The sequence below is a fragment of the Neofelis nebulosa genome, chromosome 1 (assembly GCF_028018385.1).
Source record: "Neofelis nebulosa isolate mNeoNeb1 chromosome 1, mNeoNeb1.pri, whole genome shotgun sequence".
Lineage (NCBI taxonomy): Eukaryota > Metazoa > Chordata > Mammalia > Carnivora > Felidae > Neofelis > Neofelis nebulosa.
The window spans coordinates 120,444,971-120,472,522 of NC_080782.1; the positions used below are offsets into that span (position 1 = coordinate 120,444,971).

The following is a 27,552-nucleotide window of genomic DNA, read 5'->3' on the forward strand; positions in this document are numbered from 1 at the left end:
TTGAATGGCATCCCTAAATGCATATAATAAGACCACATCTACAGAACCACAAAATACCAACCAACATATTCGGTCTTGACATAGTCCTTTAGCCTTTATATTTATTAGATGTTAGGATCCAATACCTATTTATAATTCTTCTTCATTTCTTTATTGTTACTAATGAGTATCAGTCTTTCTGATTACAAAAAAAAAAATGTATGCTATTTTTTTTCCACTTGTTTCCCATTGGAAAGTGGTAGTTTTAAAATGGAAAAAATCTCGGGTGCTTGGGTGACTCAGTTAAGCCTCCGACTCTTGAGCCTCCGACCTTTTGTCTCAGGTCATGATCTCACTGTTTGTGAGATCGAAGCCCCTATTGGGCTCTGCACTGACATTGCAGAGCCTGCTTGGGATCCTCTCTCCCTGTCTCCCTATTCCTCTCCTGCCTGTGCCTGCAGGCCTGGAGACTGCTTTGGGTTCTGTGTCTCCCTCTCTCTCTCTCTCTCTCTCCCTCTCCCATCACACACACACACTCTCTCTCTCCCTCTCAAATAAATAAACATTAAAAAAATTTTAATTCATTTTAATTGAACATAGGCCAGCTTCAGAGACTTGTTTCTAGCCAATAGCATGTGTCAGAAATGATGCTGTGTGATTTCCGAGAATAGTGGAGTGGTGTCACACAACTTCTGGCTGACTATCTTTCAGGATGTTTTTCCTCAGAACACAGTCACCAAACTCTGAGGAAGCCTATGCCATAGGGAGAGGCCACATGTAGATATTCTGGCTGAGAGCTCCATTAAAGGTCCCAAGTTGCAACTACCATCAAAAGTCAGACCTGTATGGGGTGCCTGGGTGGCTCAGTAGGTTAAGCGTCCTACTTCAGTTCAGGTCTCACGGTTCACGAGTTTGAGCCCCGCATAGGGCTTGCTGCTGTCAGCGCAGAACCCACTTTGGATCCTCTGTCCCCCTCTCTCTCTGCCTCTCCCCTGCTCATGCTCTCTCTCTCTCTCTCTCTCTCTCTCAAAAATGAATAAACATGAAAAAAAACCAGACTTCTAAATGAGCGAGCTCTCAGACCATTCCAATCCCCAGGCTTCAAGCCCCCCAGCTGAAGCTGTGTGGAACAGAGATGAACTATCCTTGCCGAGTCCTGCCTGAAATAGATTTGTGAGGAAAATTAATGTTACTGTCACTTTAAGCCATAAAGTTTTGAGGTGTTATTTTTACCAAGCAATAGATAACCAGAGCAGGAGATAACTGTCTTTGGGACTATGGCAGGATAATTTAAGAAATTAAATGCCAGAAGAGTAGATTAGTGCTTCTGTAGATTCCAATTGGCTTGGACCCAGTCACCTGCCCTGAAAACAATAAAAAAAAAAAAGAGGCTCATTATATGCTATCACTCATTGTCACATCCCATGTGCACTAATGCTCAGGACAGCGCAGTCTTGGAGACAGATCAAGCCTTGCGCTTGAAGGGCATTATTATCACTGACATCCACTAGCAGGTTACTATAAACATTCTCCCAAGCAGCAGATCCACACATGAGAGCCCTTGATTGGGCTGGACCTTCTAGTTCACAAATAAGGAATGGAAGCCTGGCTGGAGAGAAACTCAGTAATGGCTTCATCAAGCAGAAGGCACTGAGGAGCAGGAGCATTTCTCAAAGAGGATGGCTGGAGATGACTAGCGTGCAGCCGGTCTACAAGGGAGCATGGGAATATTGGACTCTTTCAAGCTTAAAGCACCAAGAGGCAGACGCAGAGTCCATTTGTCACATATAGTGACTGCCACGTGGGGGATTCTCAAAAATATTTGTTAAATAAATAAATGCCACACACACAGCATTATTCTGTCCTAGCATTGGAACACAAAGTAAACATAAACATGACTGCTCTCTTAATAGAGCTTCTGATGTAATGAGATAGTTACAATTACTCACGCATTTACCATCTCATCTTTGTCACCTAGCATCTGAAAGTCACAAAAAGGATGCAGTGATGATTATGACACTAGCCATGTTAGTAATTGATCAAATCCCTTGTTCTGATCACCTATTCAGCCTGATGGTGAAGGAAGGATTCGCTGAACATACGACACGACACTGGACAGATGAGGTGTCCAGCAGCTTATTATTAATCACATTTACTCACAGGAATAGAGCGAACCGGCAGCGGCTGTGGGAGACAAACTTTGTAGTTTCAAGAGGGCGGGGTGATCCCTGCTTTCCATGGGGGTATATTATTGGCTTCTTCTAATAATTCCACCAGCTTGTAGAAGAAGGTAGAACCAATTAGGTTGAGGACCAAGTTGGGTGCGGCTGGTGTGGCTGATGTGGGAACTAGCCAGGTCTGGAGCCCTCACCGCTGGGTCGGGGGCAAATCTGGCAACGGAAGAGGAATGTAGGCTTTGGGGTCAGAGATGTCAAGGCAGCGCTTGACATTTAGGTCTTACGATATATCTCTTGGCCTCAGATCCTCCCTTGTAAAATCAGACCGTGGGAAACAAATGATCTCAAGATTCCTGTCAGTGTTAATTCTTTTTATTTCTCATTATATGAAGCCACTCAAATGAGAGCTCACTCTCAGAGGCACTTGCTGTCCTGATTTGTCTGTGAAAACCAGTCTATTTTTGTTCATGTTAGAGACATTTCAGTGAATTCAGGCTAAACTCCTAAGGCCCTCTCAAAATTTTAATGTGAAGCTGAAGCATTTCATTTCTAGGAAGTGGGAAGGGGAGTATGTCACAACATTTAGTACAGAAGTCAATTTGGGAATTAACAGGAAGGGCTTTTAGAGAGTCCAAGAAAGAAATCATATTTATAAACCTAAAATCAACTCTTATTTTACTTGATGTTCATCTTTTATTTATTAAGTTTTTTAAAAAAAATTTAATGTTTATTTATTTTTGAAAGACAGGGAGACAGAACATGAGCAGGGGGAGGGCAGAGAGAGAGAGGGAGACACAGAATCCGAAGCAGGCTCCAGGCTCTGAGCTGTCAGTGCAGAGTCTGACACGGGGCTTGAAGTGACGAGCCTTGAGGTCATGACCTGACCCAAAGTTGGATGCTTAACTGACTGAGCCACCCAGGCACCCCTGATATTCACCTTTTAAAACAAAAATCTTAGTTAGAGTTAAGAAATGTTTGTACTTTCTTCCAGAAGGAAAAATGCCTTATCTCAGACGGTAGGGGATTTGTGATTTTCATTAGATCCTGCAAACTTAGGACTGCAGGGGAAGAGGCAAAAACATTTTGATAGCTTAGTTTAAATCTAAAGGCAAAGGGGCGCCTGGGTGGCGCAGTCGGTTAAGCGTCCGACTTCAGCCAGGTCACGATCTCGCGGTCCGTGAGTTCCAGCCCCGCGTCAGGCTCTGGGCTGACGGCTCGGAGCCTGGAGCCTGTTTCCGATTCTGTGTCTCCCTCTCTCCCTGCCCCTCCCCCGTTCATGCTCTGTCTCTCTCTGTCCCAAAAAAAAAAAAAAAAAAAAAAAGTTGAAAAAAAATAAATCTAAAGGCAAAAAATGTGTTTGTCTCTGACTTCCAAAGCTAAATTTGCAGACTATAATAGAAACTTTATGTTTGATTCTATATGCCTCTGATTGTTTTAAAATAAAATTATCCTCATGTCAGGAAAAGAATTTAATTGATGTTATCATCTATAGTCTTAATAATAAAACCCTTATCTAAGTGCACAGAGAGCATTATGGTTAAAGTAGAGTAGCCTGCTCTCCCTAGTAGCCATCACAGTAACCATTCTCTGCTCAGGAAACATGTTCTCCAACACTTAAGAAAGAAGTGAAGAAAGTAAGAATCATAATGAAAAGGGTATGCTGCTGCCCATGGACTATAAGCTAGGATGCTCTCCCACATAGCCACCTGCCTCATGCCCGGTGACCTATTTCCTTTTGCGGCAAGACACTGTTATTATCAAGACATTGACATGAAATCAAATCAGAATAAAAAATTAGAATTCTGTAGTTTGGGCATGTGTACTCCAAAGAATGTTTCAAATTTATATTTAAATTTATCTGGCTGAAAGCTCCTAGACAAGCAATATCTTGTGCTGGAAATACTGCCTTATAATAAAATAAAGTTTAATAGGACATTCTTTATAACTGCAAAGAGTTACTCTGTAATGAAAAGCAGTGGTAGCTTGCAATGTCTGTAACTGAGGGCAGCATGAAGAATTCTAATGGCAAAATATAAAAAAATGAATTGCCTAAAAGAAATATATTAAACTTACAGTCATTTCTAGGCTGCCCTCTTATTGAGTACAATAAAACCTGATCCCTCTATCATTTTAAGAACCATTATATATTAAAAGTTTTATGGCAATTGGTTTACTTGGCTAGGACACTGCCATTTTCTTTCTTTGCAAATAAACATATTTTCCACAACATAAGTCACCTTATGCACTGCGCCCTTACAAATTCTGTGCGTTGTGAGAAGAGAGGACAGGAAGGGAGGCAAAGCAGAAAGAACACATTTTCTTTAAAGTTTGAAGTAACATGAAACACACCAAGAAGATCACATACAGGTAGCACTGTTCAAAATTTTCAAGTATAACAGCTCAAATGTATGAGGGGTTCTTAAACCAATAGTGTGTGATATCAAAAGCTATTTGTGAGACTAAACTGTACAACACAGACAAGTCCCACTGGAAAAACCTAGGACAGAAGATGACAAAAGCATATTTTTTAATTAAAATTTGTTTAATGTTTATTTGAGAGAGAGGGAGAGAGAGAGAGAGAGAGAGAGAGAGAGAAAGGGCAGAGAGAGAGAGAGAGAGAGAGAGAGAGAAAGAGAGAGAGAAAGGGCAGAGAGAGATGGAGACAAATAATCCAAAGCAGGCTCTAGGCTCTGAGTTGTCAGTACAGAGCCCAATGCGAGTTCATGACCTGAGCTGAAGTTGGACCTTAACTCACTGAGCCACCCAGATGCCCCAACAAAAGCATCTTTTTAATACAGTCCATAGGATCAAAAGACAAATTATAAAATAATACAGAACCTTCAGGGAAGCATCAGAGTAAATGTGTATGACTGATTGCAGAAACAGTTTGTTCAAACCCAATCATTGCAGTTTTTAGAAGTCCATTTTGGTTGCTGACAATATCATACTGCTTCTGTAGAGGTGTAGATGCAGCAATGACAATTAGTCCAAACATTCATTGAGTACTTAGTATTTAGGCATTGATATTTACATGCATTATTCCACACAATCCTTGTAGCAAGCACAGAAGATGAATATCATCATTATCTTGCTCTTACACAGGAGAAAAGTAAGGCAAAAGATTTCAGTAACTTCATGGCTAGTCAGTGGTAGAGGATGTAAACCCAGGCAGTCTGGCTCCAGACGTGCATCCTTAACCCCTATACATTATTAATTAAATTACATGACTAATATAAGGTAAACTTGAACATTAGGTGATTTGTCACATGCCCACTGAGTAGATTACAAAAAATATTTTTTATCAATCTGAATATATACACATTTGGGGCTGTAGATACAACTATCAAATAATTGCAATTTTAGTGTATATATACATATACATATCATACACATATGCATATATATATATATATATATATATATATATACATATATATATAGTTACATATTAGGTAAAGTAGCACATTCATTAGATATATTGCCTTGGTTATGTTCATGTTACATAACACAATACAGTCTAGAGGTTTAGCACAAGGACTCTGCAGCCAGCCTGGATTCAGATCTCAATTCTACTACTTCTTACCTTAGGACGTTTGACAAGGTATTTAACCACTCTGTTCTCAGTTTCATCATATGTCAAGTATATGGTATCTACCTTACCGGGTTGTTGGGAAAAATAATTGAGTATAAAGGTGTGAAGGGCTTAGAGCAGTGCCTGGCACATTAGCTCTTATAAATTTTTTTCAAATGTTTCACTTGCACCTTTGGCATGTGGGGCTCTGCCATCACCAGAGCCCAGCCCTCTGATGTTGTTTTCCAGTATCTCCCCTTCTAGTACTCGCGTTGGCAGCACATATACAGTAGCTCATCTCCCCTTCTAAGTTGCCTGAGATACAGAACTTCTGGTATTTCCACGGAAATTCTTATCCCAAACCACAATATCCATTCACCTGATATTAGAAATGTTTTTATTTGCTATTTAAGAGGGTGTCTGATCTCCACAATAAAAATACTTACAGCATTGTTTTAAAAATTATTTTTCAAAGCCTTTTTTAAAAAATTTTTTTTAATGTTTATTTATTTTTGAGACAGAGAGAGAGCATGAACAGGGGAGAGTCAGAGAGAGGGAGACACAGAATCTGAAACAGGCTCCAGGCTCTGAGCTGTCAGCACAGAGCCTGACGCGGGGCTCGAACCCACGGACCGCGAGATCATGACCTGAGCCGAAGTCGGCCGCTTAACCAACTGAGCACCCAGGCGCCCCAAGCCTTTTTTTTTTTTTAACAACACGAGGCACTTACAATCTTCAAGTCAAAATCCCAAGAATAATTGCTAAGTTAGGGTTAAATTTCTTTGCCTTTAAAGACCCATTTTGTCTAAAAGCATCCCATGTTGTTCCAGGCAAATCTATCTTCCCAAGACAGTAATGTATTGTTCAAAGTAAAATAATTGAAATAACAGGAGCAGAATCTGATGAGAAACTCTTTTATAAGGGATATCCTTTTCTAAGGATAATTTGGAGGAAATATAATTATTGTATTTGGGATATGGAGTTATATCATTAATATTCAGGAATAGTGGAAACAGATCTTAGGTATTTACATTAGTTTTTACCATAATTATCAGGTTTCATTGTAGAATTTGACATGGTTAAGGTCACAGCTGCCAAATATCCACCTCATTAGGTGCTTGTGGATACAGGTAAAAGTAGGGGGAACTACCCATCTTCAAGCCAGAATTTTCTGGCACAATTCCCCACGACATATTTACTAGAAAACAGAGAGGGAAGAAAATAAGATAAAAACATAGAATGAGGCAAACTATAAGACACTCTTAAATACAGACAATAAACTGAGAGTTGCTGGTGGGGTGTTGGGTGGTGGGGTAGGCTAAATGGGTGATGGGCATTATGGAGGGCACTTGGGATTAGCACCGGGTGTTATATGTAAGGAGTCACTAAATTCTACTCCTGAAACCATTATTAATGATACGTTAACCACCTTGGATTAAATATCAATCAATCAATCAAATGAAAAAAAAAACAGGGAGGAAATAAGGCACATCTAAAATCTAAGGACAATTTCACGGCCATTCCAAAAAAATGGAAGTTTTTTGTGTGTGTTTGTGAAATCCATTAAAGTGTTAGTGTGTATACCAGCATAGTTGTCAAACTAAATTAGGAGGTATCACTCATGATTAAAATATTATTTCTTTTTGTATTTATTGATTTATTGATTGATTGTCACTGGTTTGGTAACTGACATGCTAGGTCCCAGGGAAGACTGGGCAGCTTTTACAAGCCCACTTCATGTTCTATTAACTCTTAACCTATTTAAGGCTTTCTACTCCTAATGGACACAACTCAGTTACTTTAACAAAAGTCAGCACATTTACCATGTACTTCAGTTTCCTTTAAAATAACTCTCTGGAACCTATCCTGAGGTGGGGGGGATGCCATACCAAAAGAAAAAAAAATTGTTTTCCAAAAAGAAAGGTCTACCTGACTAGCCACAAAATTGACTGCTATTCTCAAAATCCCCAAGGGGTTTCTGCAGGATATCTTGGTTTATACTTCAAAGTCAAACAAACAATTGTGGAAGATTTAATCGTGTAACTTAACTTTTTTCCTTGTCTTATCAATTGGGGCAAGGGTCAGAGAAGAAAGAAAATCTAGTAAATATGGTCATTGCTTTTACAGACAGAAGCAGAATTTGAATAACATCTATATCTAACAATTCATGCCTAAGCAGCTAATATTGAACACTCATATTCTTACATTTTATTTAAATTTGAGAGTAATTTTTCCTTTGGATAGGAAGAAATAGAAATATCAGAAGAAACAAGAGAGACTAGAATTTTCTTTCAACCATAAGAACATTAAGTAGATGAAATAATAAATTATTGCATACAATGGATAACCAGAAACTCTGCTTCATAGATAATATAGCTTAGAGAGTATAACCAAATAATTTGTCAACCAAACTGGGATATTTTTGATAGAAAAAAAAGGAGAATATTAATAATTATGCTGTAAAATATAGCCATAAAACGGGACAACATGGCTGTCTTCAGTCAATTAGGCTAAGTGGTCATCCTTCCAAGAGTTGTACAGATGGTAACTACATCAAAAAATTATAAACTTATTTACAAAAGTTGGTAAATTAAAAAATTTGGTGAGCTATTTCAGATATTTTCTGATACTTTAAAGGATAGCTTCCATTCATCTCATGAGTACATTCTTTGGTTTTCCAGTTTTGTCCTTTTCCTATAACTCTTTCCTTTGGAGGGGTGTGTGGAGGTTTTTTTGTTTGTTTTTGTTTCAATATAGTTTGTATATTGAAAAAAAAAACCTTTTAACTACTGAAATTTTATTATTCCTTTGGAAACTGGTCCCAGAGAAAAGGCCTGGTTTCCTTTGTAAAGACCATGGGATTTGGGGGCCAGCATATAATGTAAGAGCTTGTGGTATAAATTTTAATGCTATAAGCTCTGAAGACAGTTCTGCTCATTGGTTAACACCATGGCATTTGGAGTTAGAATTCCTTTACTTACAGAAAGTGATTTCACACAGAAGCCAGAGCAATCAAAATAAAAGAATCAAATTATGCCACTCTTCAGTTCATAACCTTCAGTGGTTCCCCTTTTCTTTTAGAACCAGTACCAGAATCCCACAAGACACTCTATCCCTGATCCTGGCCTTTAGCTCCAGTCTCAACTTCTATGTGGCTTTCCTCATTTGTCTAATCATCCTGGGTTCATTTAGACCAGTGATTTCCAAACTCTGATGTTATCCAAGAGACATTTTTAGTTGTCACAAGGTGGCAGTGGGGATGGGAGTCGTACTATTTGCATATAGCTGATAAAGTTCAGGGATGTTGCCAAACATTCTACAGTGCACAAGGCAGCATCCCCTGTCCCCCTCTGCCCCACGAGAATCATTTAATCAAAATGATTTATTGATTCTTATTTAATCAAATGATTTGATTTAATCAAATCATTTAATCAAAATGTTAATAGTGCAAAGGTTACACCTTTCCTCACACCATGTTTTCCTTAACCCTAAGCCTTGCACACACTATTTTTACTGCCTGAAATATTCATGCCCTTCTGTTCCCCTTTTCACTTTTCTTTAACTCCTTTTGATCATTCCCTTCTCAAAGTACCTTTCCAGATTTTCCGTCCCAGATGAATATTACACTCTTTCAAAAAATTATAGAGGATTTAACAATATTAGTAACCATTTTACATATATTTATGTGTTAACCCCACCCCAACCAATCCCAGGTGAGCAGTACCATTTAGCTTGCATTCATCATAGTATCTCCAACAGCACAACTAGGTGAGATGTCATGCAACACTGCATTCAATGTTACTAAGTGAACATTTGACAGCCTCACTTACAAAAGGAGAGTAATAGCGTGATCATCTCATTAGGGTGTAAGGATTAAATAATACACCTAAACTCTGTAACACTGTCTGAATTACACTAAGTCCACAGAGACAGGCGTTCTGTGGTTTGTGGACGGGAGACCGGCTCCGTCCGCTTATTAACAGTATTTGCAAACCCCCCTCCAGGTCTCCGGTCTATTGAGGAATTCTTCCTCCAGACAGTAACTAACAAATTTCTGCGCTTGCGCCTTTCTGCCTCTGTCGGTAACCAGGCTTCGGGAAGTATTTCCCTTCTCGTTGGCCCGCAAATAGACTGATCAATCGACACTGCGCATGCTCCGCATCAGGTTTCCCCTTCCCCGGCCCGCCCAAGGGCCGGGACATTCGACCCTAGAGAGCCGCAAAGTCTACCAACACGCCTGCGCGAGCGGGCGTGCCCCGGAAGCGGTTCTTTGGCCTTGTGACACGTAGCAACGGAGCCAGTTCAGGGTCCTAATCGGTGTTTGGGGGTTTTGGCAGTTTGCCGGAGCCGCTGCCGCCGCGTCTCCGTTTGGTGAGTGTTTCAGCTTGTGGCACACTGTTCGGCTTCTCCGCAGTCCAGTGCAGCGCGGCTTGTTGAGGCCTTTCGGCGCAGCGTTCCGGTCCTTTCACTCAGACCCTCGCTCCCTTTCAGGTCCTTGCTTTGACGCGTCCCCTATACCTCAAGCGTGGCTTTCTAGGAGTCTGCACCGTCGCGGCAGGCTCAGGCCTTATTTTGCAAAGAGGCAGTCGCATTGTCAGTGGCAAAGCCCTTCCCCCGAGGTGAGGAATCGTCTTTATTGTTTTTAGACTTCCAAGGAACCAGTTCTCCCACGACCCTTCCCCTAGTTGTAATGACAATTGTAATAACAATTTAATGATAAGGAGCCTGGGCATACTGGCTCCTTGTAATGGAGGTGTCTTCCCAGCTTGTGATTTCGAGATTAGACGTTTCCTTTGTAACTGCCACCCAGACCTATCGTCCAAATGCTGGTGCCTCAAATTCCAGAAGAAATAATTTACTGCCTTCTGAGGCTTTTTGCCTAGTATCGAAACGAATTCAGTAGGACCTTGGGTATAAACAGTATTTCCATTCTTCTTCTCTTGCAGATCATTTGCAATGTCAGGCTTTGATAACTTAAACACGGATTTCTACCAGACAAGTTACAGCATCGATGACCATTCACAGCAGTCCTATGATTATGGAGGAAGTGGAGGACCCTATAGCAAGTAACTTGTCAATTTTGACCATTTATTTAGTCAAGATTAAAGTGAAAGCATGTATCCTGAATGTTTGGTATTGCCTAAAACTGAATGTGGCAACATTCCCTTGTCAGGAAGGTGATTTTTCATAATCTTCCTTCCTCTGGAAAGATCTATGACATTGGTTTTGGTGTGAAGGGATTGCCCTAGTTAGAGTTTGGTGCCTTCTGCAAAATCTTCGGGTGGGCCGGAGTGCAAAAGTTGATTGTTAAAGAACTGTTTCCTCTTAATAGTATTTCTACATCATTTAAGATATGGGTAGGAGCTTGAAGGACCTAGAGGATACCTAGGCTATTTAGTCCACAGAACCAGTTAAAATTTTAAAATCTTGTGATGGCTAGTTTAGAAGTTAAATCAGTCCAGATTTCAGACCTTGTCACTGTTAACTCACAGTGCTTAGTGACACTGTTTAGCAGTGTAAGCTGCCTGTTGTGAATCATCAGGTGATTTTATATATCAAGTGATAATCATTTTTATTACTCTTCTTACCAAAACCTTGTGCTCAGTACCCACAAGTTGCCAGTTGCAGACGGAAGAGGGATCTCAAAACCTTTCAGCCCTGAACTTTTAAGAACAAAACAGAACAAAACACCCTGCTTTTTAAATAGGCTTTGGTGTTAGTGGTAGAAATACATTAGCTGAAAAAAAAAAAAAACCAAATACATTAGCTGAGGCATTCTACCAATCTCTAGGACATCATATTCTTAGCTTCTTAGAACTTTGAAAGTAATGTCATCAGGCATTAAGTATACCAGGGTGGATTAACCTTGTTTGGGTGGTCCAGGACTCCTTCAATGAGCAGAATTGGAAACATCATATTGAGAAATATCCATTCCTTTATTTACTTAAAAACGTGTTTTGTTGTTGTTTTTTTTTTTTTTTTTAATCAGTGTACAAGAGGGAAAATCAATGAAAGATTGGTCAGAGTGCAGCCACAGGGCTTTGGAAAACCTGCCTCTGTATGTGGGCCTGTTTTTAGCTAAATGGTGTTTGCGTTCAACAGAACTGTGACATTTGGATTACAGCCTCCTAGGGGTATTTATCTCTGCCTTTCTTTCCTGCCCTGTCCGTGTTTGCATCACTTAAAGGTGTGGCTTATCTTTGCATCCCAGTTAACATCTTCTCCTTTCAGTTTTCTGCAGGGAGGTGGTTTATATATTCTGTTGCTAACTATTCTCAATTCCATTACAATCAAATCGTGTACCAGTAAGCATTGTTTCAGTGTAATGAAGTTTTATTCCATCTACTTGCATACCCACTATTGCAATTAACAAATAGGAGTTTATAGATGAAGCCTAGGAAAACAGAAAGCTTAATGTATTAGCAGTAACAATTGGGTTTCGTTTATAAGTATCATTTATATGTTCATATAACAACAGCAACAAGTGAAAGGCCTTTTGATCTTAATCTGTTGAGCTTTATGACTGTCATATTGGACAGGTCCCACATTGTGTGTTAGATATGCCTATAAAATACCAATTACATATTTTTAAAGTATTTAAAGTTAGTATTTTTTCATTTTTGACTTAACTGATAAATATCTTTATGAAATACAGTGTTGATTTAGTCAGTACAGATTGTATTTACCATACTGTGTTCTAGTTTAAAACCAGCAGGAGCAAGTCAGGAATTTTTCCCAACCAGGTCCTACCGGAAAAGGAAAACTGTAAAATTCCATGGCGTTGTCTTTCTTGCATCTTAAAGAAGGAATGAAGACACCACTTCTGAAGCAGTCGTTTTCTTGGGGACTATTTCTCTTCGTTACATGACATTTATGAGTCTTACATCACCATTCTAAAGTGTGGCCTTCAGACCCTAGAGGGTTGTTGAGACCTTTCAAGGAGTCTGTAAGGACAAGACTATTTTTATAACAGTACTAAGACATTATATACCTTTTTAGGTGTGTTGACATTTGTACTCATGTTTTAAAAACAGTGGTTGATAAAATTGCTAGTACCTGAATGTGAATCAAGACAAGGGCATCAAATCGTTCCAGTAATCATTATATTCTTCATCGCCACACACTTGCTGGGGTGTAAGGGGGAACCACTTTTATATACGGATGCCCTTGATGAAGCAGTAAAAATTACCGTGTTATTAAATCCTGACCCTTCAGTGCACACAGAGTAGAACTGTGCTGCATGACGAAATGGGAAAAGGTCCTAAAGCACTTCTGGTGTGTACTGGAGAGCAATGGTTAGGAAAAGACCCTGTGCATTCTGAATCGCAGGCTGAAGTAGCTGCTTTTTTTTGAAAACCATTTCTATTGGAAAGAACATCTGACAAACTATGGTTATTTAGACTTCAGTACTGGGCAGATGTTTTCTTGAAGGTGAAATAGTTGAGCCCCTTACTTCAAGAAAAAAAACTGACAGTATGTGTAGCCAGTGGTTAAATTCAAGTTTTCAGGTAAAAATGAGGATTTGGGAAAACTGTCCATAACTGTCAGCTTCCTAGTAATAACCATTTTTCTGATGAAATCATTGGTCATATTAACATATGTGATTTTCTTATACTCACCCTTCATATATGTGTCTTTATATTAAATATGTTAATATTTGGGAGATAGGTATAACTCATACTAATATTTTCTAAATCACCATTGAAGGTTACAGAATCAAAAATGAGTAAAGAAAGGATCCGTTCAAAGTGCAAAGCACATTACTGTATTCTGTGAAACAGTATAAAAAGTTTATCAGTGGAGCACCTGGGTGGTTCAGTTGGTTGGGCATCTGACTCTTGATTTTGGCTCAGGTCATGATCTCACGGTTTGTGAGTTCAGGCCCCACCTTGGGCCCTGCTGACAGTGTGGAGCCTGCTTGGGTTTCTCTCTCTGCCCCTCCTCTGCTTGCATGTGTGTGTGTATGCACACACTCTTTGTCTCTCTCTCAAATAAACTTAAGAAAGATGTTTATTAGTAGTTCCATCTTCTCTGTTGCAACTTAAGTTTAAAAAACTACCATCTTGCTTTGAATTTTGATGCAGAATGAAAAGAATATCCATGATAATCTGAAAAAGTTGTTAAATAATTTTCCAGCTACTTGTCTGCCTCACTAGATTTTCTTCAGATACTTCGACTAAGACAATATATTACCACAAACTGACAACAGAAGCAGATACAAGAATTTTTAGCTGTCTTCTGTTAAACCAGACAGGACCAAGATTGTCAAAAATTTGATACAGTGCCACTTTTCTCAGTAATTTTTTAAAGAAATTCTTTCATTAAAATTTTATGCTAATATATGAAAAGTTTATTGTTACTTTAAATGAACTAATATTTAATTTTTTTTAATGTTTATATATTTTTGAGAGAGAGAGAGAGAGAGAGAGAGAGACAGAGTGCAAGCAAGGTAGGGGCAGAGAGAGAGGGAGACACAGAATCCAAAGCAGGCTTCAGGCTCCAAGCTGTCAGCCCAGACCCCGACATGGGGCTTGAACCCACAAGCCATGAGATCATGACCTGAGCCAAAGTCAGACACTTAACCAACTGAGCTACCCAAGCGCCCCATTAAATATTTTAAAAATTTCTCAGTTTTAATTTCTAATATGATAAATATTGACAGATACATCCCACAGGAATAAAAAATATTTGGGTTTCCCAGTAATAAATTTTGAAAGTGAAAGGGGATCCTAAGAACAAAGAGTTTGAGAACCACTGGTCTGTACCATTTTTTTTTTTTTTTTATTGCATACACATTCATATTCTCTCTCTCTCTCTGTCTGTCTCTGTGTGTGTCTTTCTGTGAGAGAGAGAATAAAATACATTCTGTTGATGCAGATTGTATCAGCCTCCATATGGAGCTTTTCTAGCTGTTTCATAAACTCAGTTTTAGATTTATGATACATTCTAACAGAGATCAACATAATAGCATATTGTACTAAATCAGAAAATGTGAATTCTTCCCCTAGTTCAGTTCAACCTGCTAATCCTGTGGGATATGTGTGTGTATGTTTAAGTAAATAGAAATCAGCATATTTCATACTAAAATGGAAAAAGACATATATGGGAAAAAAAGATATTATAGCTATCTCCATAAATTAGGATTTGGGGGTGATTATTATTATCATTGTTAAAAGTTGGTCCCCGGAGTCAAAAAGTCTAGTTTTGAATCTTGGCACCACCATAGGCAAATCATTTTAACCTAAATATTAGTTTATACATCTTTATAATGGGAAGGATGTTAAAAGCAACCTCCTAAAGTTATAGTGACGTAATATGATATAATGCACATTAAACACTTAAAACTGTGCTTTACAAAGTAACATTCAGTTAGGTGACTTGTATTTTTGTAAATTTTCAGTAGCTAATATGTACCTATATGTTACCTATAACATATTTTAGAATGAATGAATTTTGATAAATAATAAATGTACAACAGTTTTAAAGATGCAGAAGTTTTTAATGTGAAAATTAAGTCTTCCACTTCCCCTTGCTTCCAAGTCCCTTTACCTGTATAATTATGTGTATTATATTAAATGTTACATTATACTTAAGCCTATGTAATTATACGTAATGTATGTATATGTGTATAAAATACACATATTCAAATATATAGATACAGATGTATTCTAAAAAGTACAATCAGAGTGGGTGCATATGGCATATACTCTTCTGAACATTGGGTCTTTTTTGTTTCTGCCCACCAAGTATTTTTTGATTATCATTCCTTATTAGTTCACATAGAAGTACCTCATTTTTTTTTTTTAACAAGTGCATAGTAATTTATGCCATATTACAGGATATTTACTCATTACTGTTTGTTTTTTATCGTTTGCTGTTAAAATAATGCTTTGGGACACCTGGGTGGCTCAGTCAGTTAAGCATCCAACTCTTGATTTCAGCTCAGGTCATGATCTTGCAGTTTGTGAGTTCGAGCCCTGTGTTGGACTCTGCACTGACAGCACAGAGCTTGCTTGGGATTCTCTTTCTCCCTCTCCCTCTGTCCCTCCCCTGCTTATATGTGCGCACTCTCTCTCTTTCCCTCTTCCTCAAAATAAATAAAAATTAAAAAAAATAATGCTTCATCGAATTCTATATTACTATATAGCCAGAAAACTAAATAACGTTTTTTTTAAAGCTTGGATTGCACTAGAGTGGTAAATAAATCATGAGAGTCCCATTGGACTCTCCAGAGGGTTATGTATATTTGAAATTTTCCCATTATTTGGATTTGCTTTTATTTTATTTTTTAAATGCTTACTTATTTATTTAGAGAGAGAAAGAGAGAGGGGAAGAGAGAATCCCAAGCAGGCTCCGCTGTCTCAGAGCAGAGCCAGTTGTGGGGCTCAATCTTACAAACCATGAGATCATGACCTGAGCCAAAATCAAGAGTCAGACTCTTAACTTAGTGAGCCAACCAGGCGCTTCAGATTTGCTTTTAATCAAGATGTTCAGTTAATTTAAGATTTAATTTTAAAATCTCAAGTAATATTCATGGCAGTCATTAGTCTTACATTTATCAAAAGGAAACTATAAAATTTTAAAAGGTAATTAAAGGATCTTTAAGCTTTCTCAGTTCTTTTTAAAATAATTATTTTACTTCTGTATTTCTTACTGTGTATTTAGATTAGTCCCATTGATGGGTAAGTCATATTTTTCCCCAGAACATGGTAAAACAAGTTTTTAAAGATACTGCTTCAATGTCCTTCTGTTCACTGTTGTTTTTTTGTTTTTTTTTCATCACTAAAATAGCCATGGTAAAGCCTCTTTTTCTACAGTGCGGGATTTTACTACAGCACATATCAAATGAGACAGTAAGCGTATACCTACTTTGAAAAATTGAAAGTGCTATTAAAATGCAAGGTAATACTAATAATGTTTTGTTACATTCAGAAAGCTTTCGAGAAAGAGGCTTGAATTTTTCCACTCTGTGTTTGAAATTGATGGTTGTTCTTAAAGAGATTTACACACTTGGAAAAAAATAACATACTACAGAGAGTAAAGAAGAATGATTGAACATTCAATGGAGATTCAAACCACAGTGGGAAATTACATAACTTGTAGTACAAAGTCTATCATGTTCAGTTTACATCCATAGTCTTAGGTATAAATTTTATTCCTCAGCTATCTTTATATTATATATACTACTAGAGGGGGAGAAATAGATAAGATTTCTAAGTTTTCATTTTTTGACCACCTAATCTTTAAAAGTTTCATAGTTGATAAAATTCTTAAGCGCTGTAGAAGTGAGTGTTGGCATCATCAAGTAGATTCTCTGAAAAACACTGACAACTTACCATTGGAGATAATCATATTGATCCTAGTAATCATTTCAACACCATTTGTGAAAACTGGCCAAGTAGCTATCCTAGGAGCTGTGTGACTGACTCTCTCGCTCTCAGGGATATCCACTGTTGACGTAATTCTCAGAAATGGAACTCTGATTTACAGGCAGTATGCTGGCTATGACTATTCGCAGCAAGGCCGATTTGTCCCTCCAGACATGATGCAGCCACAACAGCCATACACCGGGCAGATTTTCCAGCCAACTCAGGCATATACTCCAACAACACCTCAGCCGTTCTATGGAAACAACTTTGAGGATGAGCCACCTTTATTAGAAGGTAGGATTCGTTGCAGAGTACTCTGTAGTGTCCAGCTGGTTAGTGAAAATAAATCAGAGTTGGGAGAAGTTATCCCTTCCTTTGAGAGAATAATGTTACAGAAAAAATGTTTTCTACTAAGTAACCCATTTTGAACAGAGTGTATATGAAACCACACTGAGCCATAAGGGACCAGATTTTTAATAGATCTTTATAAAGTGATTATTAGGTCAATATGTGAACATTGACTTTTACTTCACATTATTGATTCAATTCTGTCAGTGGAAGAAATGGAAGGAAATAGCATGGTAGTGATTATTCTATGTGGAAGAAGTTGGCAAAACTAGTAACATCATTGAAAAATACGGTGATTTTCAAATTCTGTTCCAAAACCCATAAAGCAGTACTTCTGAACATTTTGGGCTGGGGGGTGGGGGGTGTCGGATACCCTTTGAAAGTCTAACGAAAGCTATGAATCAAAAAAATACTCTTCTCAGAAAAATGCACACCTGTGCATAGAAACATAGTTTTATATACAATTTCATAGCATCTCCAGGTATTGCTGAAGCCCCAGGTGAAGAACCCCTTACTCCGAACCCTGTCCATATATCCTTTTTACGCAATTGTAGCTGAGAATGTCTTGTTTTGTCACATCCAAACACTTTTTCCATCACCAAAGCAGAAATAAGACTTTTGTGGAGTAAGCACCACAGTCAGGGAAGACTGGTATTGAGGACTCCCCACAATAATGTCTCATATTGCTGAGTGTTTCATTCTGTCTCCTGTTCCAACATAGATTCTGGTAAACTAAAGATATATCAACAAATCCTAATTGACTTTCTTATTTTCTCTTCCTTTAGAATTAGGTATCAATTTTGACCACATCTGGCAAAAAACACTAACAGTGTTACATCCATTAAAAGTAGCAGATGGCAGCATCATGAATGAGACTGATTTGGCAGGACCCATGGTTTTTTGCCTTGCCTTTGGAGCCACATTGTTACTGGTAAGGTTTTAGTTTAAACTCTCAGTATGAGATTAAACAACATTCTTTAATGGCCAAGAGCCATTTTTGAGACTGTTTATACATCAGATCTTTCATGTGTTTTGAATGGTATTGAATTGCTTGAAAGTATACCCATTCATCACTTCTCCGTTGATAATAAATGTAATATATTTGGAAATACTTTTTTAGGTTTATTTACTTATTTTGAGAGAGAAAGAGAATGCATGTGCACGTAATAGGGAAGAGAGAGAATCCCAAGTAGGATCCGCACTGTCAGCGCAGAGCCCAGCCTGGGGCTCCATCTCACAAACCGTGAGATCATGACCTGATCTGAGATTGAGAGTCACACACTTCAGTGACTGAGCCATCCAGGTGCCCCTAACACATTACTGTCTTAAGTCTGTTCAGTAATGTCTTTTACAAGAGCATAATTCAGTTTTGTTTTGATTTTTGGTTTGTCAAAAGACTGTATAACTCCACCAATGGTTTGGAAAAATAATGAAAGAAAAATACATCTTCCATTATATTTTTCTTGCTTGTTCATCATTTTTCTTTTCTCCTCCCTTCCCCATAGAACCCTGGTGTCCTGTTTATCCTGACTTCCTTTCTGTTAGCTCCTTTTGGTGGTATTTGTTGCTTTCAAGGGATATTGGCTATTATCCAAACATTCTGCAGGATTTTCCATCTTGGGTCTATAGTTTATTTGCTTCAAATCAGACAGATTTCTTTTTAGAAGTCTACTGCTTAAAGGTGATTGTAGCATGATTTTGTGTCTTTATTTGCTGAATTGTTCATATACTACCTGGAAAATGAAAAACCAAATATATGTATATTGGGAAGTAGGTACTTCAGACTTCCTGAGAAAGGTATAATAGCCAATTGTTGTTTTACTACTCTGCTTAAAGAATAGATACGTGTACAGATTTTGATGCTCACAAATTGAATATTTTCTACATGTACTTTTTTAGGTGAAATAAAGCCAAAAATAATTTATTTTTTTCCCTTTTAACCCATAATCTTTTCTTTACCCATAGGCTGGCAAAATCCAGTTTGGCTACGTATATGGGATCAGTGCAATTGGATGTCTAGGAATGTTCTGTTTACTAAACTTAATGAGTATGACAGGTGTTTCGTTTGGTTGTGTGGCAAGTGTCCTTGGATATTGTCTTCTTCCCATGATCCTACTTTCCAGTTTTGCGGTGATATTTTCTTTGCAGTAAGTACTGATCTTTATTTGGGGGTTGATTAACCAGTTCTCTGTAGTAGGATTTCCCTCACCATCAGTTTAGGATAAATCACTAATTCTTCAAACTTGAGATAGTGCCTGTTGCGAATGGGGACTATCCTCCATTAATTTCATTGATAAATACTGAAACTAAGAATAAATTAAAATTTTTTTATTACCATCTCTGCTTTTATCTGTGATAAAGAATTTCACTACTTTTGTGTTTACTTGGCACTGAACAGTAGTGATTGTTAAGTCAAATATTGCATGAAAAGATCAGGTTGTGAAAATTATACTTTCCATCTCACAGTTTTTAGACTATAGCTAATTTCTTAAAGATGTTGGGCATATGTTAAGTGAATGAATAATAAAACACATACTGTCTACTTGGCAGCTTTTTAAGTGAAAATGAAGCATTCTTTTTATGGCAAGAGGCTGTTAGTAGCCTACCATGTTCTCAGATGTATATGTAAGCAGCTTTAAGTGTGTAATTTGTTAAATAACGTTTTAGGTAAGGTGAGAAAGAAAGGTGTAAATTCCTGCTGATAAATTCTCTGCTCACAGCCAGCATGCAGCTTCTTTATCAACAGTTCAGGCTCCTCCTTGTGGCTAGTGCCTGGCACAACCAGTGATGGGGCTTTGTTACCCTTGGAAAGTTAAAGGAGCGGTTTAGGAGAAGAGCGTGTAGCAGCTCTTCGATACTAGAGATTTGGCAAGATGATGGCCTCACAGTGTTTCTGCTTTGCGTAAAAATGCTTCAGATTTTCAGTGTAGAAACCTTGACTCTTCATTTGTTGAGATTGGTACACTTATATTTGAATTTTACAAAAGAGATTTTCTATGAATGCACTATTTTCTAACCAGAGCAGTTTTGCTCTCAGGAGGCATTTGGCAGGGTCTGGAAGTAATTTTGGGGGATGCAAAAGTGTTAAAGGCCAGGGGTTCTGCTGACCAGCCTTACAATGTACAGAACAGCCCTTCACAACAAAAGTGCATCCATCCCAAATGTCAGTGATGCCAACATTGAGAAACCTGGCTCCTGTGCTGACAGGCATAAAATGTAATTATAAATGAGATTTTTGAATGTGGATGTGAATGATTCAGCATTATTGAATTCACTGTGAGGTACTTTATTTTAGCATTTGAAAACAAAATCTTGACCATTTCTTCAGATGTGTACAATGTGGATTTAAAGTGCTTTTCTTTAGAATTGGGTTATTATTATATTCTTACGGTATCTAATCTCATCTACTGCCCCCCCCCCCTTCCGTTTTTCCTTTTCGGTTACAGAGGAATGGTAGGAATCCTTCTCACTGCTGGAATTATTGGTTGGTGTAGTTTTTCGGCTTCCAAAATTTTTATTTCTGCATTAGCCATGGAAGGACAGCAACTTCTAGTAGCATATCCTTGTGCTTTGTTATATGGAGTCTTTGCCCTAATTTCCGTTTTTTGAACTGAATTGATCTGGCATGTGGACACCATTGAGCCAAAAGGACTTTGAACTCTTATATTGGACCAGCGAACTGCTACAGTGCAACTCCCGTGCAGATCTAACGTTTGACTATTGGCGCAGTGGAAGTAAACATACATCTTTTGTTCATTTTTATAGAACTTTTGAATACTATGTTGGATTTACTTGCAGTATGACTAGCTTTAAATGTTTGTGCTTATACCAATAAGAAGTGCTATTTCTTTCCTGTTCTGCAGCCTTTGAAAAACAGATTTTTTTCTTGCAAATTATATTAAGATGTTTTTGATAGGTTTTTATCAACTGTGGGAAACTGACCACAGGGCTGATAATCTTTTCTTAAAAACAACCCAGTCTTGGTTAAGAAGACACAAGATTTACTGCAGAAATGTTTTTCCAAGGGATTGGGAAAGAAAAATTGCCTGTAATTGCCTGTATTCTCAAGTTAGATGCACTTGAAGCAAAAAAGTGATCCCAATGTAGAGTTTTTATGAGTTTGCCCTGCATAAATTTGACATTCCTTTAAATTATCTCATGGAGTTTTTGCTAAAATTCAACAAGACAACAAGTTCCTAGTCTACTTGATGGTAGACAGGAAGTGTGAGCACCTGTTGAGGTTAGCATGAACCAAACCATAGTGACCTAGACTGAACGCATTAATGTTCATAGTCGTATCTCCATGCTTCCTAGGAAAAAGAAAATCACTAACCTTTTTTGAGAAATAGATTTAAAACGTCACAGTTTCAGTACTGCAGTTATCAATGTAAAGTGCATTTGATGCTTAGTAATTAAAATTTTCCCAGTTTTAACTGTGTTGAGTTGACTTTTGCTGTTTTTGGTGTCACATTTTCTTTAATTAGGTTCTTGTTTTAACTTGTGTTCATAATTTATTCTAAGCTTGAAGAATAGAAGTCATTTAGTATAGAATCAGAAAAGAGATTAAATGAAAAGCAATGTACTTTGAGTTACAACATTATTTCCTTGTATTAAATTTATTTGGTTCATGTCATGTTCTCTTGCCAGAGAATCTATGAGAAAATGCTATATCTTGTATTTTGATACAGCATTGGCTTTTTCTGAAGAAAACTGCCTCTGATTTTTGGACAGGCTCATTTACAGTTGTGAGAAAGATGCCTTATGGGAAGGAAAATGTTGCCTTTTTCAAAAAAGGAGACTTTCAGACCAAATAAAAACAAACACCAAACTGATGTTAATGGTTCTTTTTAAAAGTTAGTTTTCAATCATAAAAGGAGGTTAAGATAATAAAACACATTTCTTGTAAGATCATGATTTCTGATCTCTGGAATCATATAAATATGTTTTTCTTCATTAATACTTAATTTCCTAGAGGAATACTCTCACTAATTTGTTTTGGGCTGGGTTTTCAAACATACCAAAGTGTTTTAGAATATTTTTTATTGTAATCTGTGGATAGTATTTGTTTTGTCTTTTTCAGTTCATTTTATAAATACACACTAATATTGTTAAGGTAGATATAATGAGTGCCTTCTGTGAATATCCAGTTTTTCCCAATGATCAGTGTAGAGGATGCTTTGGGAATTAAATTTCCCTACTATTGCATAGACTTAGACCATTAATCTTCAGCCAGATTCCCCAAATGGATCAAATTGTTTTATTTTTTTGCCTCTCTGAGCCCCAAGATAATACTTTTTAATTTAAATCAATATTGAGAGACTATTGTTACTTGTCTTATAGAACTCCAAAATGATTACATGCAAACCCATTTTATATATAACAGTTATCCTGTCAAAACAGCTTTATAGTGGAATTTATGCATACTTTAAAAACTGAAAAACTATGTTTCAAAAAGTTATATGTAATAACTTTTTTCTCTGGCATTGTAGTAGGTTTCTCTTTCTTGAGTTAAGTTACAAGAAGAGCATCTAGCTTGCTTTTAGGTAGGGCCCATTTTATACCAAAACCATATACATGTACCTTTAAATACTAGAGACACTCAGTATAACTTCAAGCTCACTTAGTGATTGTTCCTGGATAATAAATTTACCATGAATGGATCTGCAAGTTCACTCACTGGAGCTACTGTGTTATGTGTTACTTATGTATGCATGCATGTATATCAAGGACAGATAACTGCTTGTATGTATGGTATAAATGTATATCTTATGACTTTTAATACCATGTTACATTACCACGTTTACCAGTGGGTGCTTCCAAGAGCTATGTAACTAAGCTTGTAGGAAGAGGCATTCTTCCTCCAGACACAGTTATAAAGATGGTGCAAAATTCTATAAATCTTAAAATGCTAATTATGTCCTCACGTTCTAAGCATCCAGTCAAAGAGAATTTTTTAAAATGTATCTAACGACATGATTTCAGGTAGAATTTAAGTACGGTGCATTGACATTTTCCAAGTTTATTTGTAAGCTTTAATGGGCATTGCTCAACTCAAATATACTCCAAAGCTAAGTAAGGACAGTTGTCTCTGAAGATCAAATTATGCATTATTTTTATAGTATTCATTACCTATTTAAAAAAAAGGAGACTTTCCTTTCTGAAGTTATACACTTTTTTCCCTATAAATGGAAGAATTTAGAGCTTTGGGCAAAAGGAGAACTCTAGAAATTACAATCTTCTCCTATAGGGTACTGTGACCTAGTTGTGGAGAATTGTGGGAATTCGGGAGCACATTGGAGATCTGCCTATTGTCGTATAGAGCAGAGCTGATGTAATGACTCAGACAATTTTCTTAACTTGCCCTGTGAGAGAAATAAATAATAATGTGTGTGTGTGTGTATATGTATATATAACATATAACAATAATGTGTATATATAATTGTGTGTATGTATATTATATATATATATATATATATATATATATATATATATATATCTCACTCACAGGGCATTTTATATATTTTATAAACATTTAGAGTTAGGCAAAAACATAAGTACCTTTTCAAAGAGTTACAGTAGTTAACAAGAGATTCCTTTTTTTTTTTTTTTTTTTTTTTTAGGATGTATTTAGGATTTGGGGGAAGGAATGGAAATAACAAGATCTCAAAGTTTGTTGTGAATGCCCTAAGGAAGAATTGGATCCTGTTTGGATCCTGTGCTTTTATGAATAGTAGAAAAGAATGACCTATCATATCATTAGCTTGTCAAGAATACAGTAGTTACTTTCAAACAGCTTAAGTAAAACCTATTCTCACCACTCTGTACAATCTATGCTATTAAATATTTTACACCACCAGTGAAGACATAATTGATTTGTAACTCTACCACCATCCTAATTATTGAAGTTTGGATTTTAATACATTACTATTACTTGAATTTCAATAAGCTTCTTTGTTCTTTAATAATTGAATACTCATAACCGGGAAATAGGTAAAATAAAACATTAAATATTATCGATTTCTAGGGATTGGCAGAGTCCTTACTTAAAAGTGTTTTATATTGACCAGTGTATGTCTCAGAATGGCGACTATAAACTGAAGAATGAAATCTAGCAGTGTGTAGTTAGGATCTTGCATCACAGGTAGGAATACATCGTCTACCCTTGTGCACTTTAGTCCCTACTTTAGTTAATGAAGAACATTGTCTGCTGATGGAGCACAGTGTCCTGTGTTTGTGCAAATAAATTAAAATGATTACGTCCTCAAATGAGGCCTAATTAAATACAGAGCTGTTCTCCTAATTTAAAAGCACAAATACTTTCTTGAGCACATTAGGTTCTGAAAATCGGATATTACATTTTTTGTGAGCCTAACTAATTAGGCTTACCTTGCATATATAAATTTGGCTTATTTCTGAAACTACCACTAAATCTGATAGCATGCAGAGTGATTATGCATTAAGATGTTTTAAATAGCTTTTTAACACTAGTGGCACAAAAAGAATTTTAAAAATGAGAAAACAAATGAAGTGCTCAGTAGAAACATTTAAGATACTTGTAAATTTATATACTTACTTGAGTTACTCTGATTATCTTAAAAGTAGACAAAGCAATATGGTTATTTCATTTTTTTTCTCCAAGTAAATATAAATCAAACAAAGGTCCTTAGAGTTTCGTGATAAATTTGCTTACAGTTTTCAGTTTGTGATCTTTGATAATGCTGTATGACTTGATAGTCTTTTCTTTAGGTAGAAATGGTCCTACAAGTCCTACTATTTTTATATGTTTTAATTTTCAAAACAGCATTGCTCTGTGGTTCTCTATTACCTCAGCATATTTATACTACTCAAGCAGCAGAATGGGAATACTGGTAAAAGTATCATGTCACACCCACACTTCAGATTATTCCTACATCAGAAGGGAAGACTTCACTGAAAACGCGCTTTTTTTTTTTCCTTGCCCATGTAGAAGAATAAGTCTGACAATGTCATTTTTAGGTCACTCCTTTACATAGCTTTTCGTAAAAGGTTCTGAAATGTGACCATTTTTAATTTCTCATTGAGTGGATCTGTGTGCTTACATGATTTAGTCATTTCAGGACCTTCCCCAGCATTTACTCTAATTGTACTTTAATTGTATCTGTAGTCCTCTTTAGAATATGAAATATATAGTATGATCTGACAGTGACTCTGCTCACATTAGGCCTTGTTACCCAATTTGTTACTATGTCAATTCCCAAGAGTTAAACTGTACCATGGTAGCAATTAAAAAGACTAAAACCAACATCTCTACTCAGACATCTGCAGAAATCAGTTTTTTATATAAATTTTTATTGAGCACTCAGAGTTGAATTTCCTAATAAAATGATTTAAAATGCTTCTTTTTTTTTTTTTTTTTTTTTTTTTGCTTGTTTGTTTGCATGGGGTTGTTTGTTTAGAGGATGTTTGTTTACTTTAGCATTGTATTTACATTTTACGGCTTGTTTTTTTAATGCACTTAAAAAAAAAAAAACACTTTCTGAACTGTTTCCATGTGGTACATTTTCATCACTGCTTGAGCAGTCCTGTTAAAAGAATCTTCTAGCTTTAATGACATTTCAGATACTCCTTTCATATCTAGGTCTGTCACAAGGTCATACTTAACCCAGTCTCAATTTTTACCATCTCTTGAGACCATATTTTATTCTGACTGGCCTAGGTCACAATCTTCCTGCGATAACATGGTTTTGGTTTTTCTATAAAAGATTGAATCATTTCTATGGTTTAATAAAAGATTAAACTGCATCTGCAATGAGGTGAATGTTGTTTAAACAAGGTTGTCCTTGCTGAACCAAAGTTAGAGTTTAATATTTGACGTGAGAGTCATACTGATTTTCTGTTCTTACTCATATCGCAAAAATAAGAGAGAATCATTTATGAACAAACCATGGAACCTCTTGTCTTAACCAGGACCCAGCTAGAAGCAGAACGGGAAGCTGAGCTGAGACTATGAAAATCAAGACTGAATTGAGGGTGATAGTGGAGAATCTGGGGCCTTAACAGAATCAACAGGAAGACAGTGGGAGAGATTGTGCTAACATGTACTAGGAGATTTGTTTTAATACTTAATACTATGTCATATGAACACTAATATAAAATTTTCAGTGTATCAAAATACAGCCTATTTTCATTATTGGTGTAAAAGCAGTAAGTACTAAAATAAAGGAAATCAAACAGCAGGGAGCTGTTAATTCTTTAAATCACTCATATCAAAAAAAAAAAAATCACTCTTATCAAGAAATCCAACTGTAAAGCAGTTTTTAAACATCCAGACAACACGATACAATTCTTGCTGATAGTCATGTTTGCAAAAACTTTCACAAATGAATCCATGCCAGCCCTAGGGTTGGGAAATTTTTCTTATTAAACTGTGCATGCTGCTATCACAGCTTTGGTCTCCCTCCTCTTTATTGGAGACAGACGGGATCGGCCTCCATCCTCTAAGACTGGAGCAGGGTACCTGTGGTCCCTGGCCAAGATCTGGAAGAGAGTATTCATTAACTACCACCATAATACTCTTCATTTCATCTGCCCTTGCCTCCTCCGCGAGGCCGAGTGCGCTGGCTGTTGGTACCCCTCCAAACAATTTTCTCCATATTGGCAATTACAATATTATGATTCAGATCAGAGCTGATGAATTGAAATAGTTAAAGAGCGATGAAAAGTAAGCAGTTTGTCAACATGTTTAAGAGAAACAATAGAACTTCTGCCCAGGGTTTGGCTTCTATCCCTGCCTCTCTGTCCTTTTGAGGTCTGTGTATTCCAACTTTAATTGACCCTGATAATAGCAATGAGATGTATTTGTAACATTTGTTGTGCATATCAAAATTTTATGTTGCCTATTCTCTGTTGTTTAACAAAAACGTTATATTGCCTCTCTAAGTGATGGGGAAAATAGACTTGATATCTTTTTGCAGCATTACAGGGAGGAATGAGGCCCTTGCTTGAAGTTTTCCCGCCTTGCTCATTGAGCTTTTCCCACTGAATTTGGCCCCCAACCATTAAGTTCCTTCTGTGAACCAAGTCCGGCCCTTGGCTTCCCCCTTCCAAGCTGAATATTCTCTGCTTTCAT

The 27,552-nt window shown here is 37.1% G+C and overlaps 1 protein-coding gene and 1 long non-coding RNA gene across 3 annotated transcripts; both read left to right on the forward strand.

Moving 5' to 3' along the window:
• The first annotated feature begins 9,965 nt into the window (after positions 1-9,965).
• Positions 9,966-22,276, forward strand: YIPF5 (Yip1 domain family member 5). Of its 2 annotated transcripts, none has more exons than XM_058732941.1 (6): positions 9,966-10,098; positions 10,674-10,793; positions 17,218-17,390; positions 18,230-18,375; positions 19,410-19,591; positions 20,891-22,276. In XM_058732941.1, the coding sequence occupies exons 2-6, from the start codon at positions 10,684-10,686 to the stop codon at positions 21,051-21,053; spliced, it is 774 nt and encodes a 257-aa protein (XP_058588924.1). In that variant the 5' UTR covers positions 9,966-10,098; positions 10,674-10,683; the 3' UTR covers positions 21,054-22,276. The 2 variants fall into 2 exon arrangements, with proteins under 2 accessions (XP_058588924.1, XP_058588929.1); XM_058732946.1 differs by lacking the exon at positions 9,966-10,098 and adding an exon at positions 10,180-10,346.
• Positions 22,277-22,861: 585 nt separating this feature from the next.
• Positions 22,862-26,680, forward strand: LOC131513766 (uncharacterized). The gene is made up of 2 exons (XR_009262774.1): positions 22,862-24,585; positions 26,391-26,680. It is a non-coding gene; the product is annotated as an uncharacterized LOC131513766 (long non-coding RNA).
• Positions 26,681-27,552: the final 872 nt, after the last annotated feature.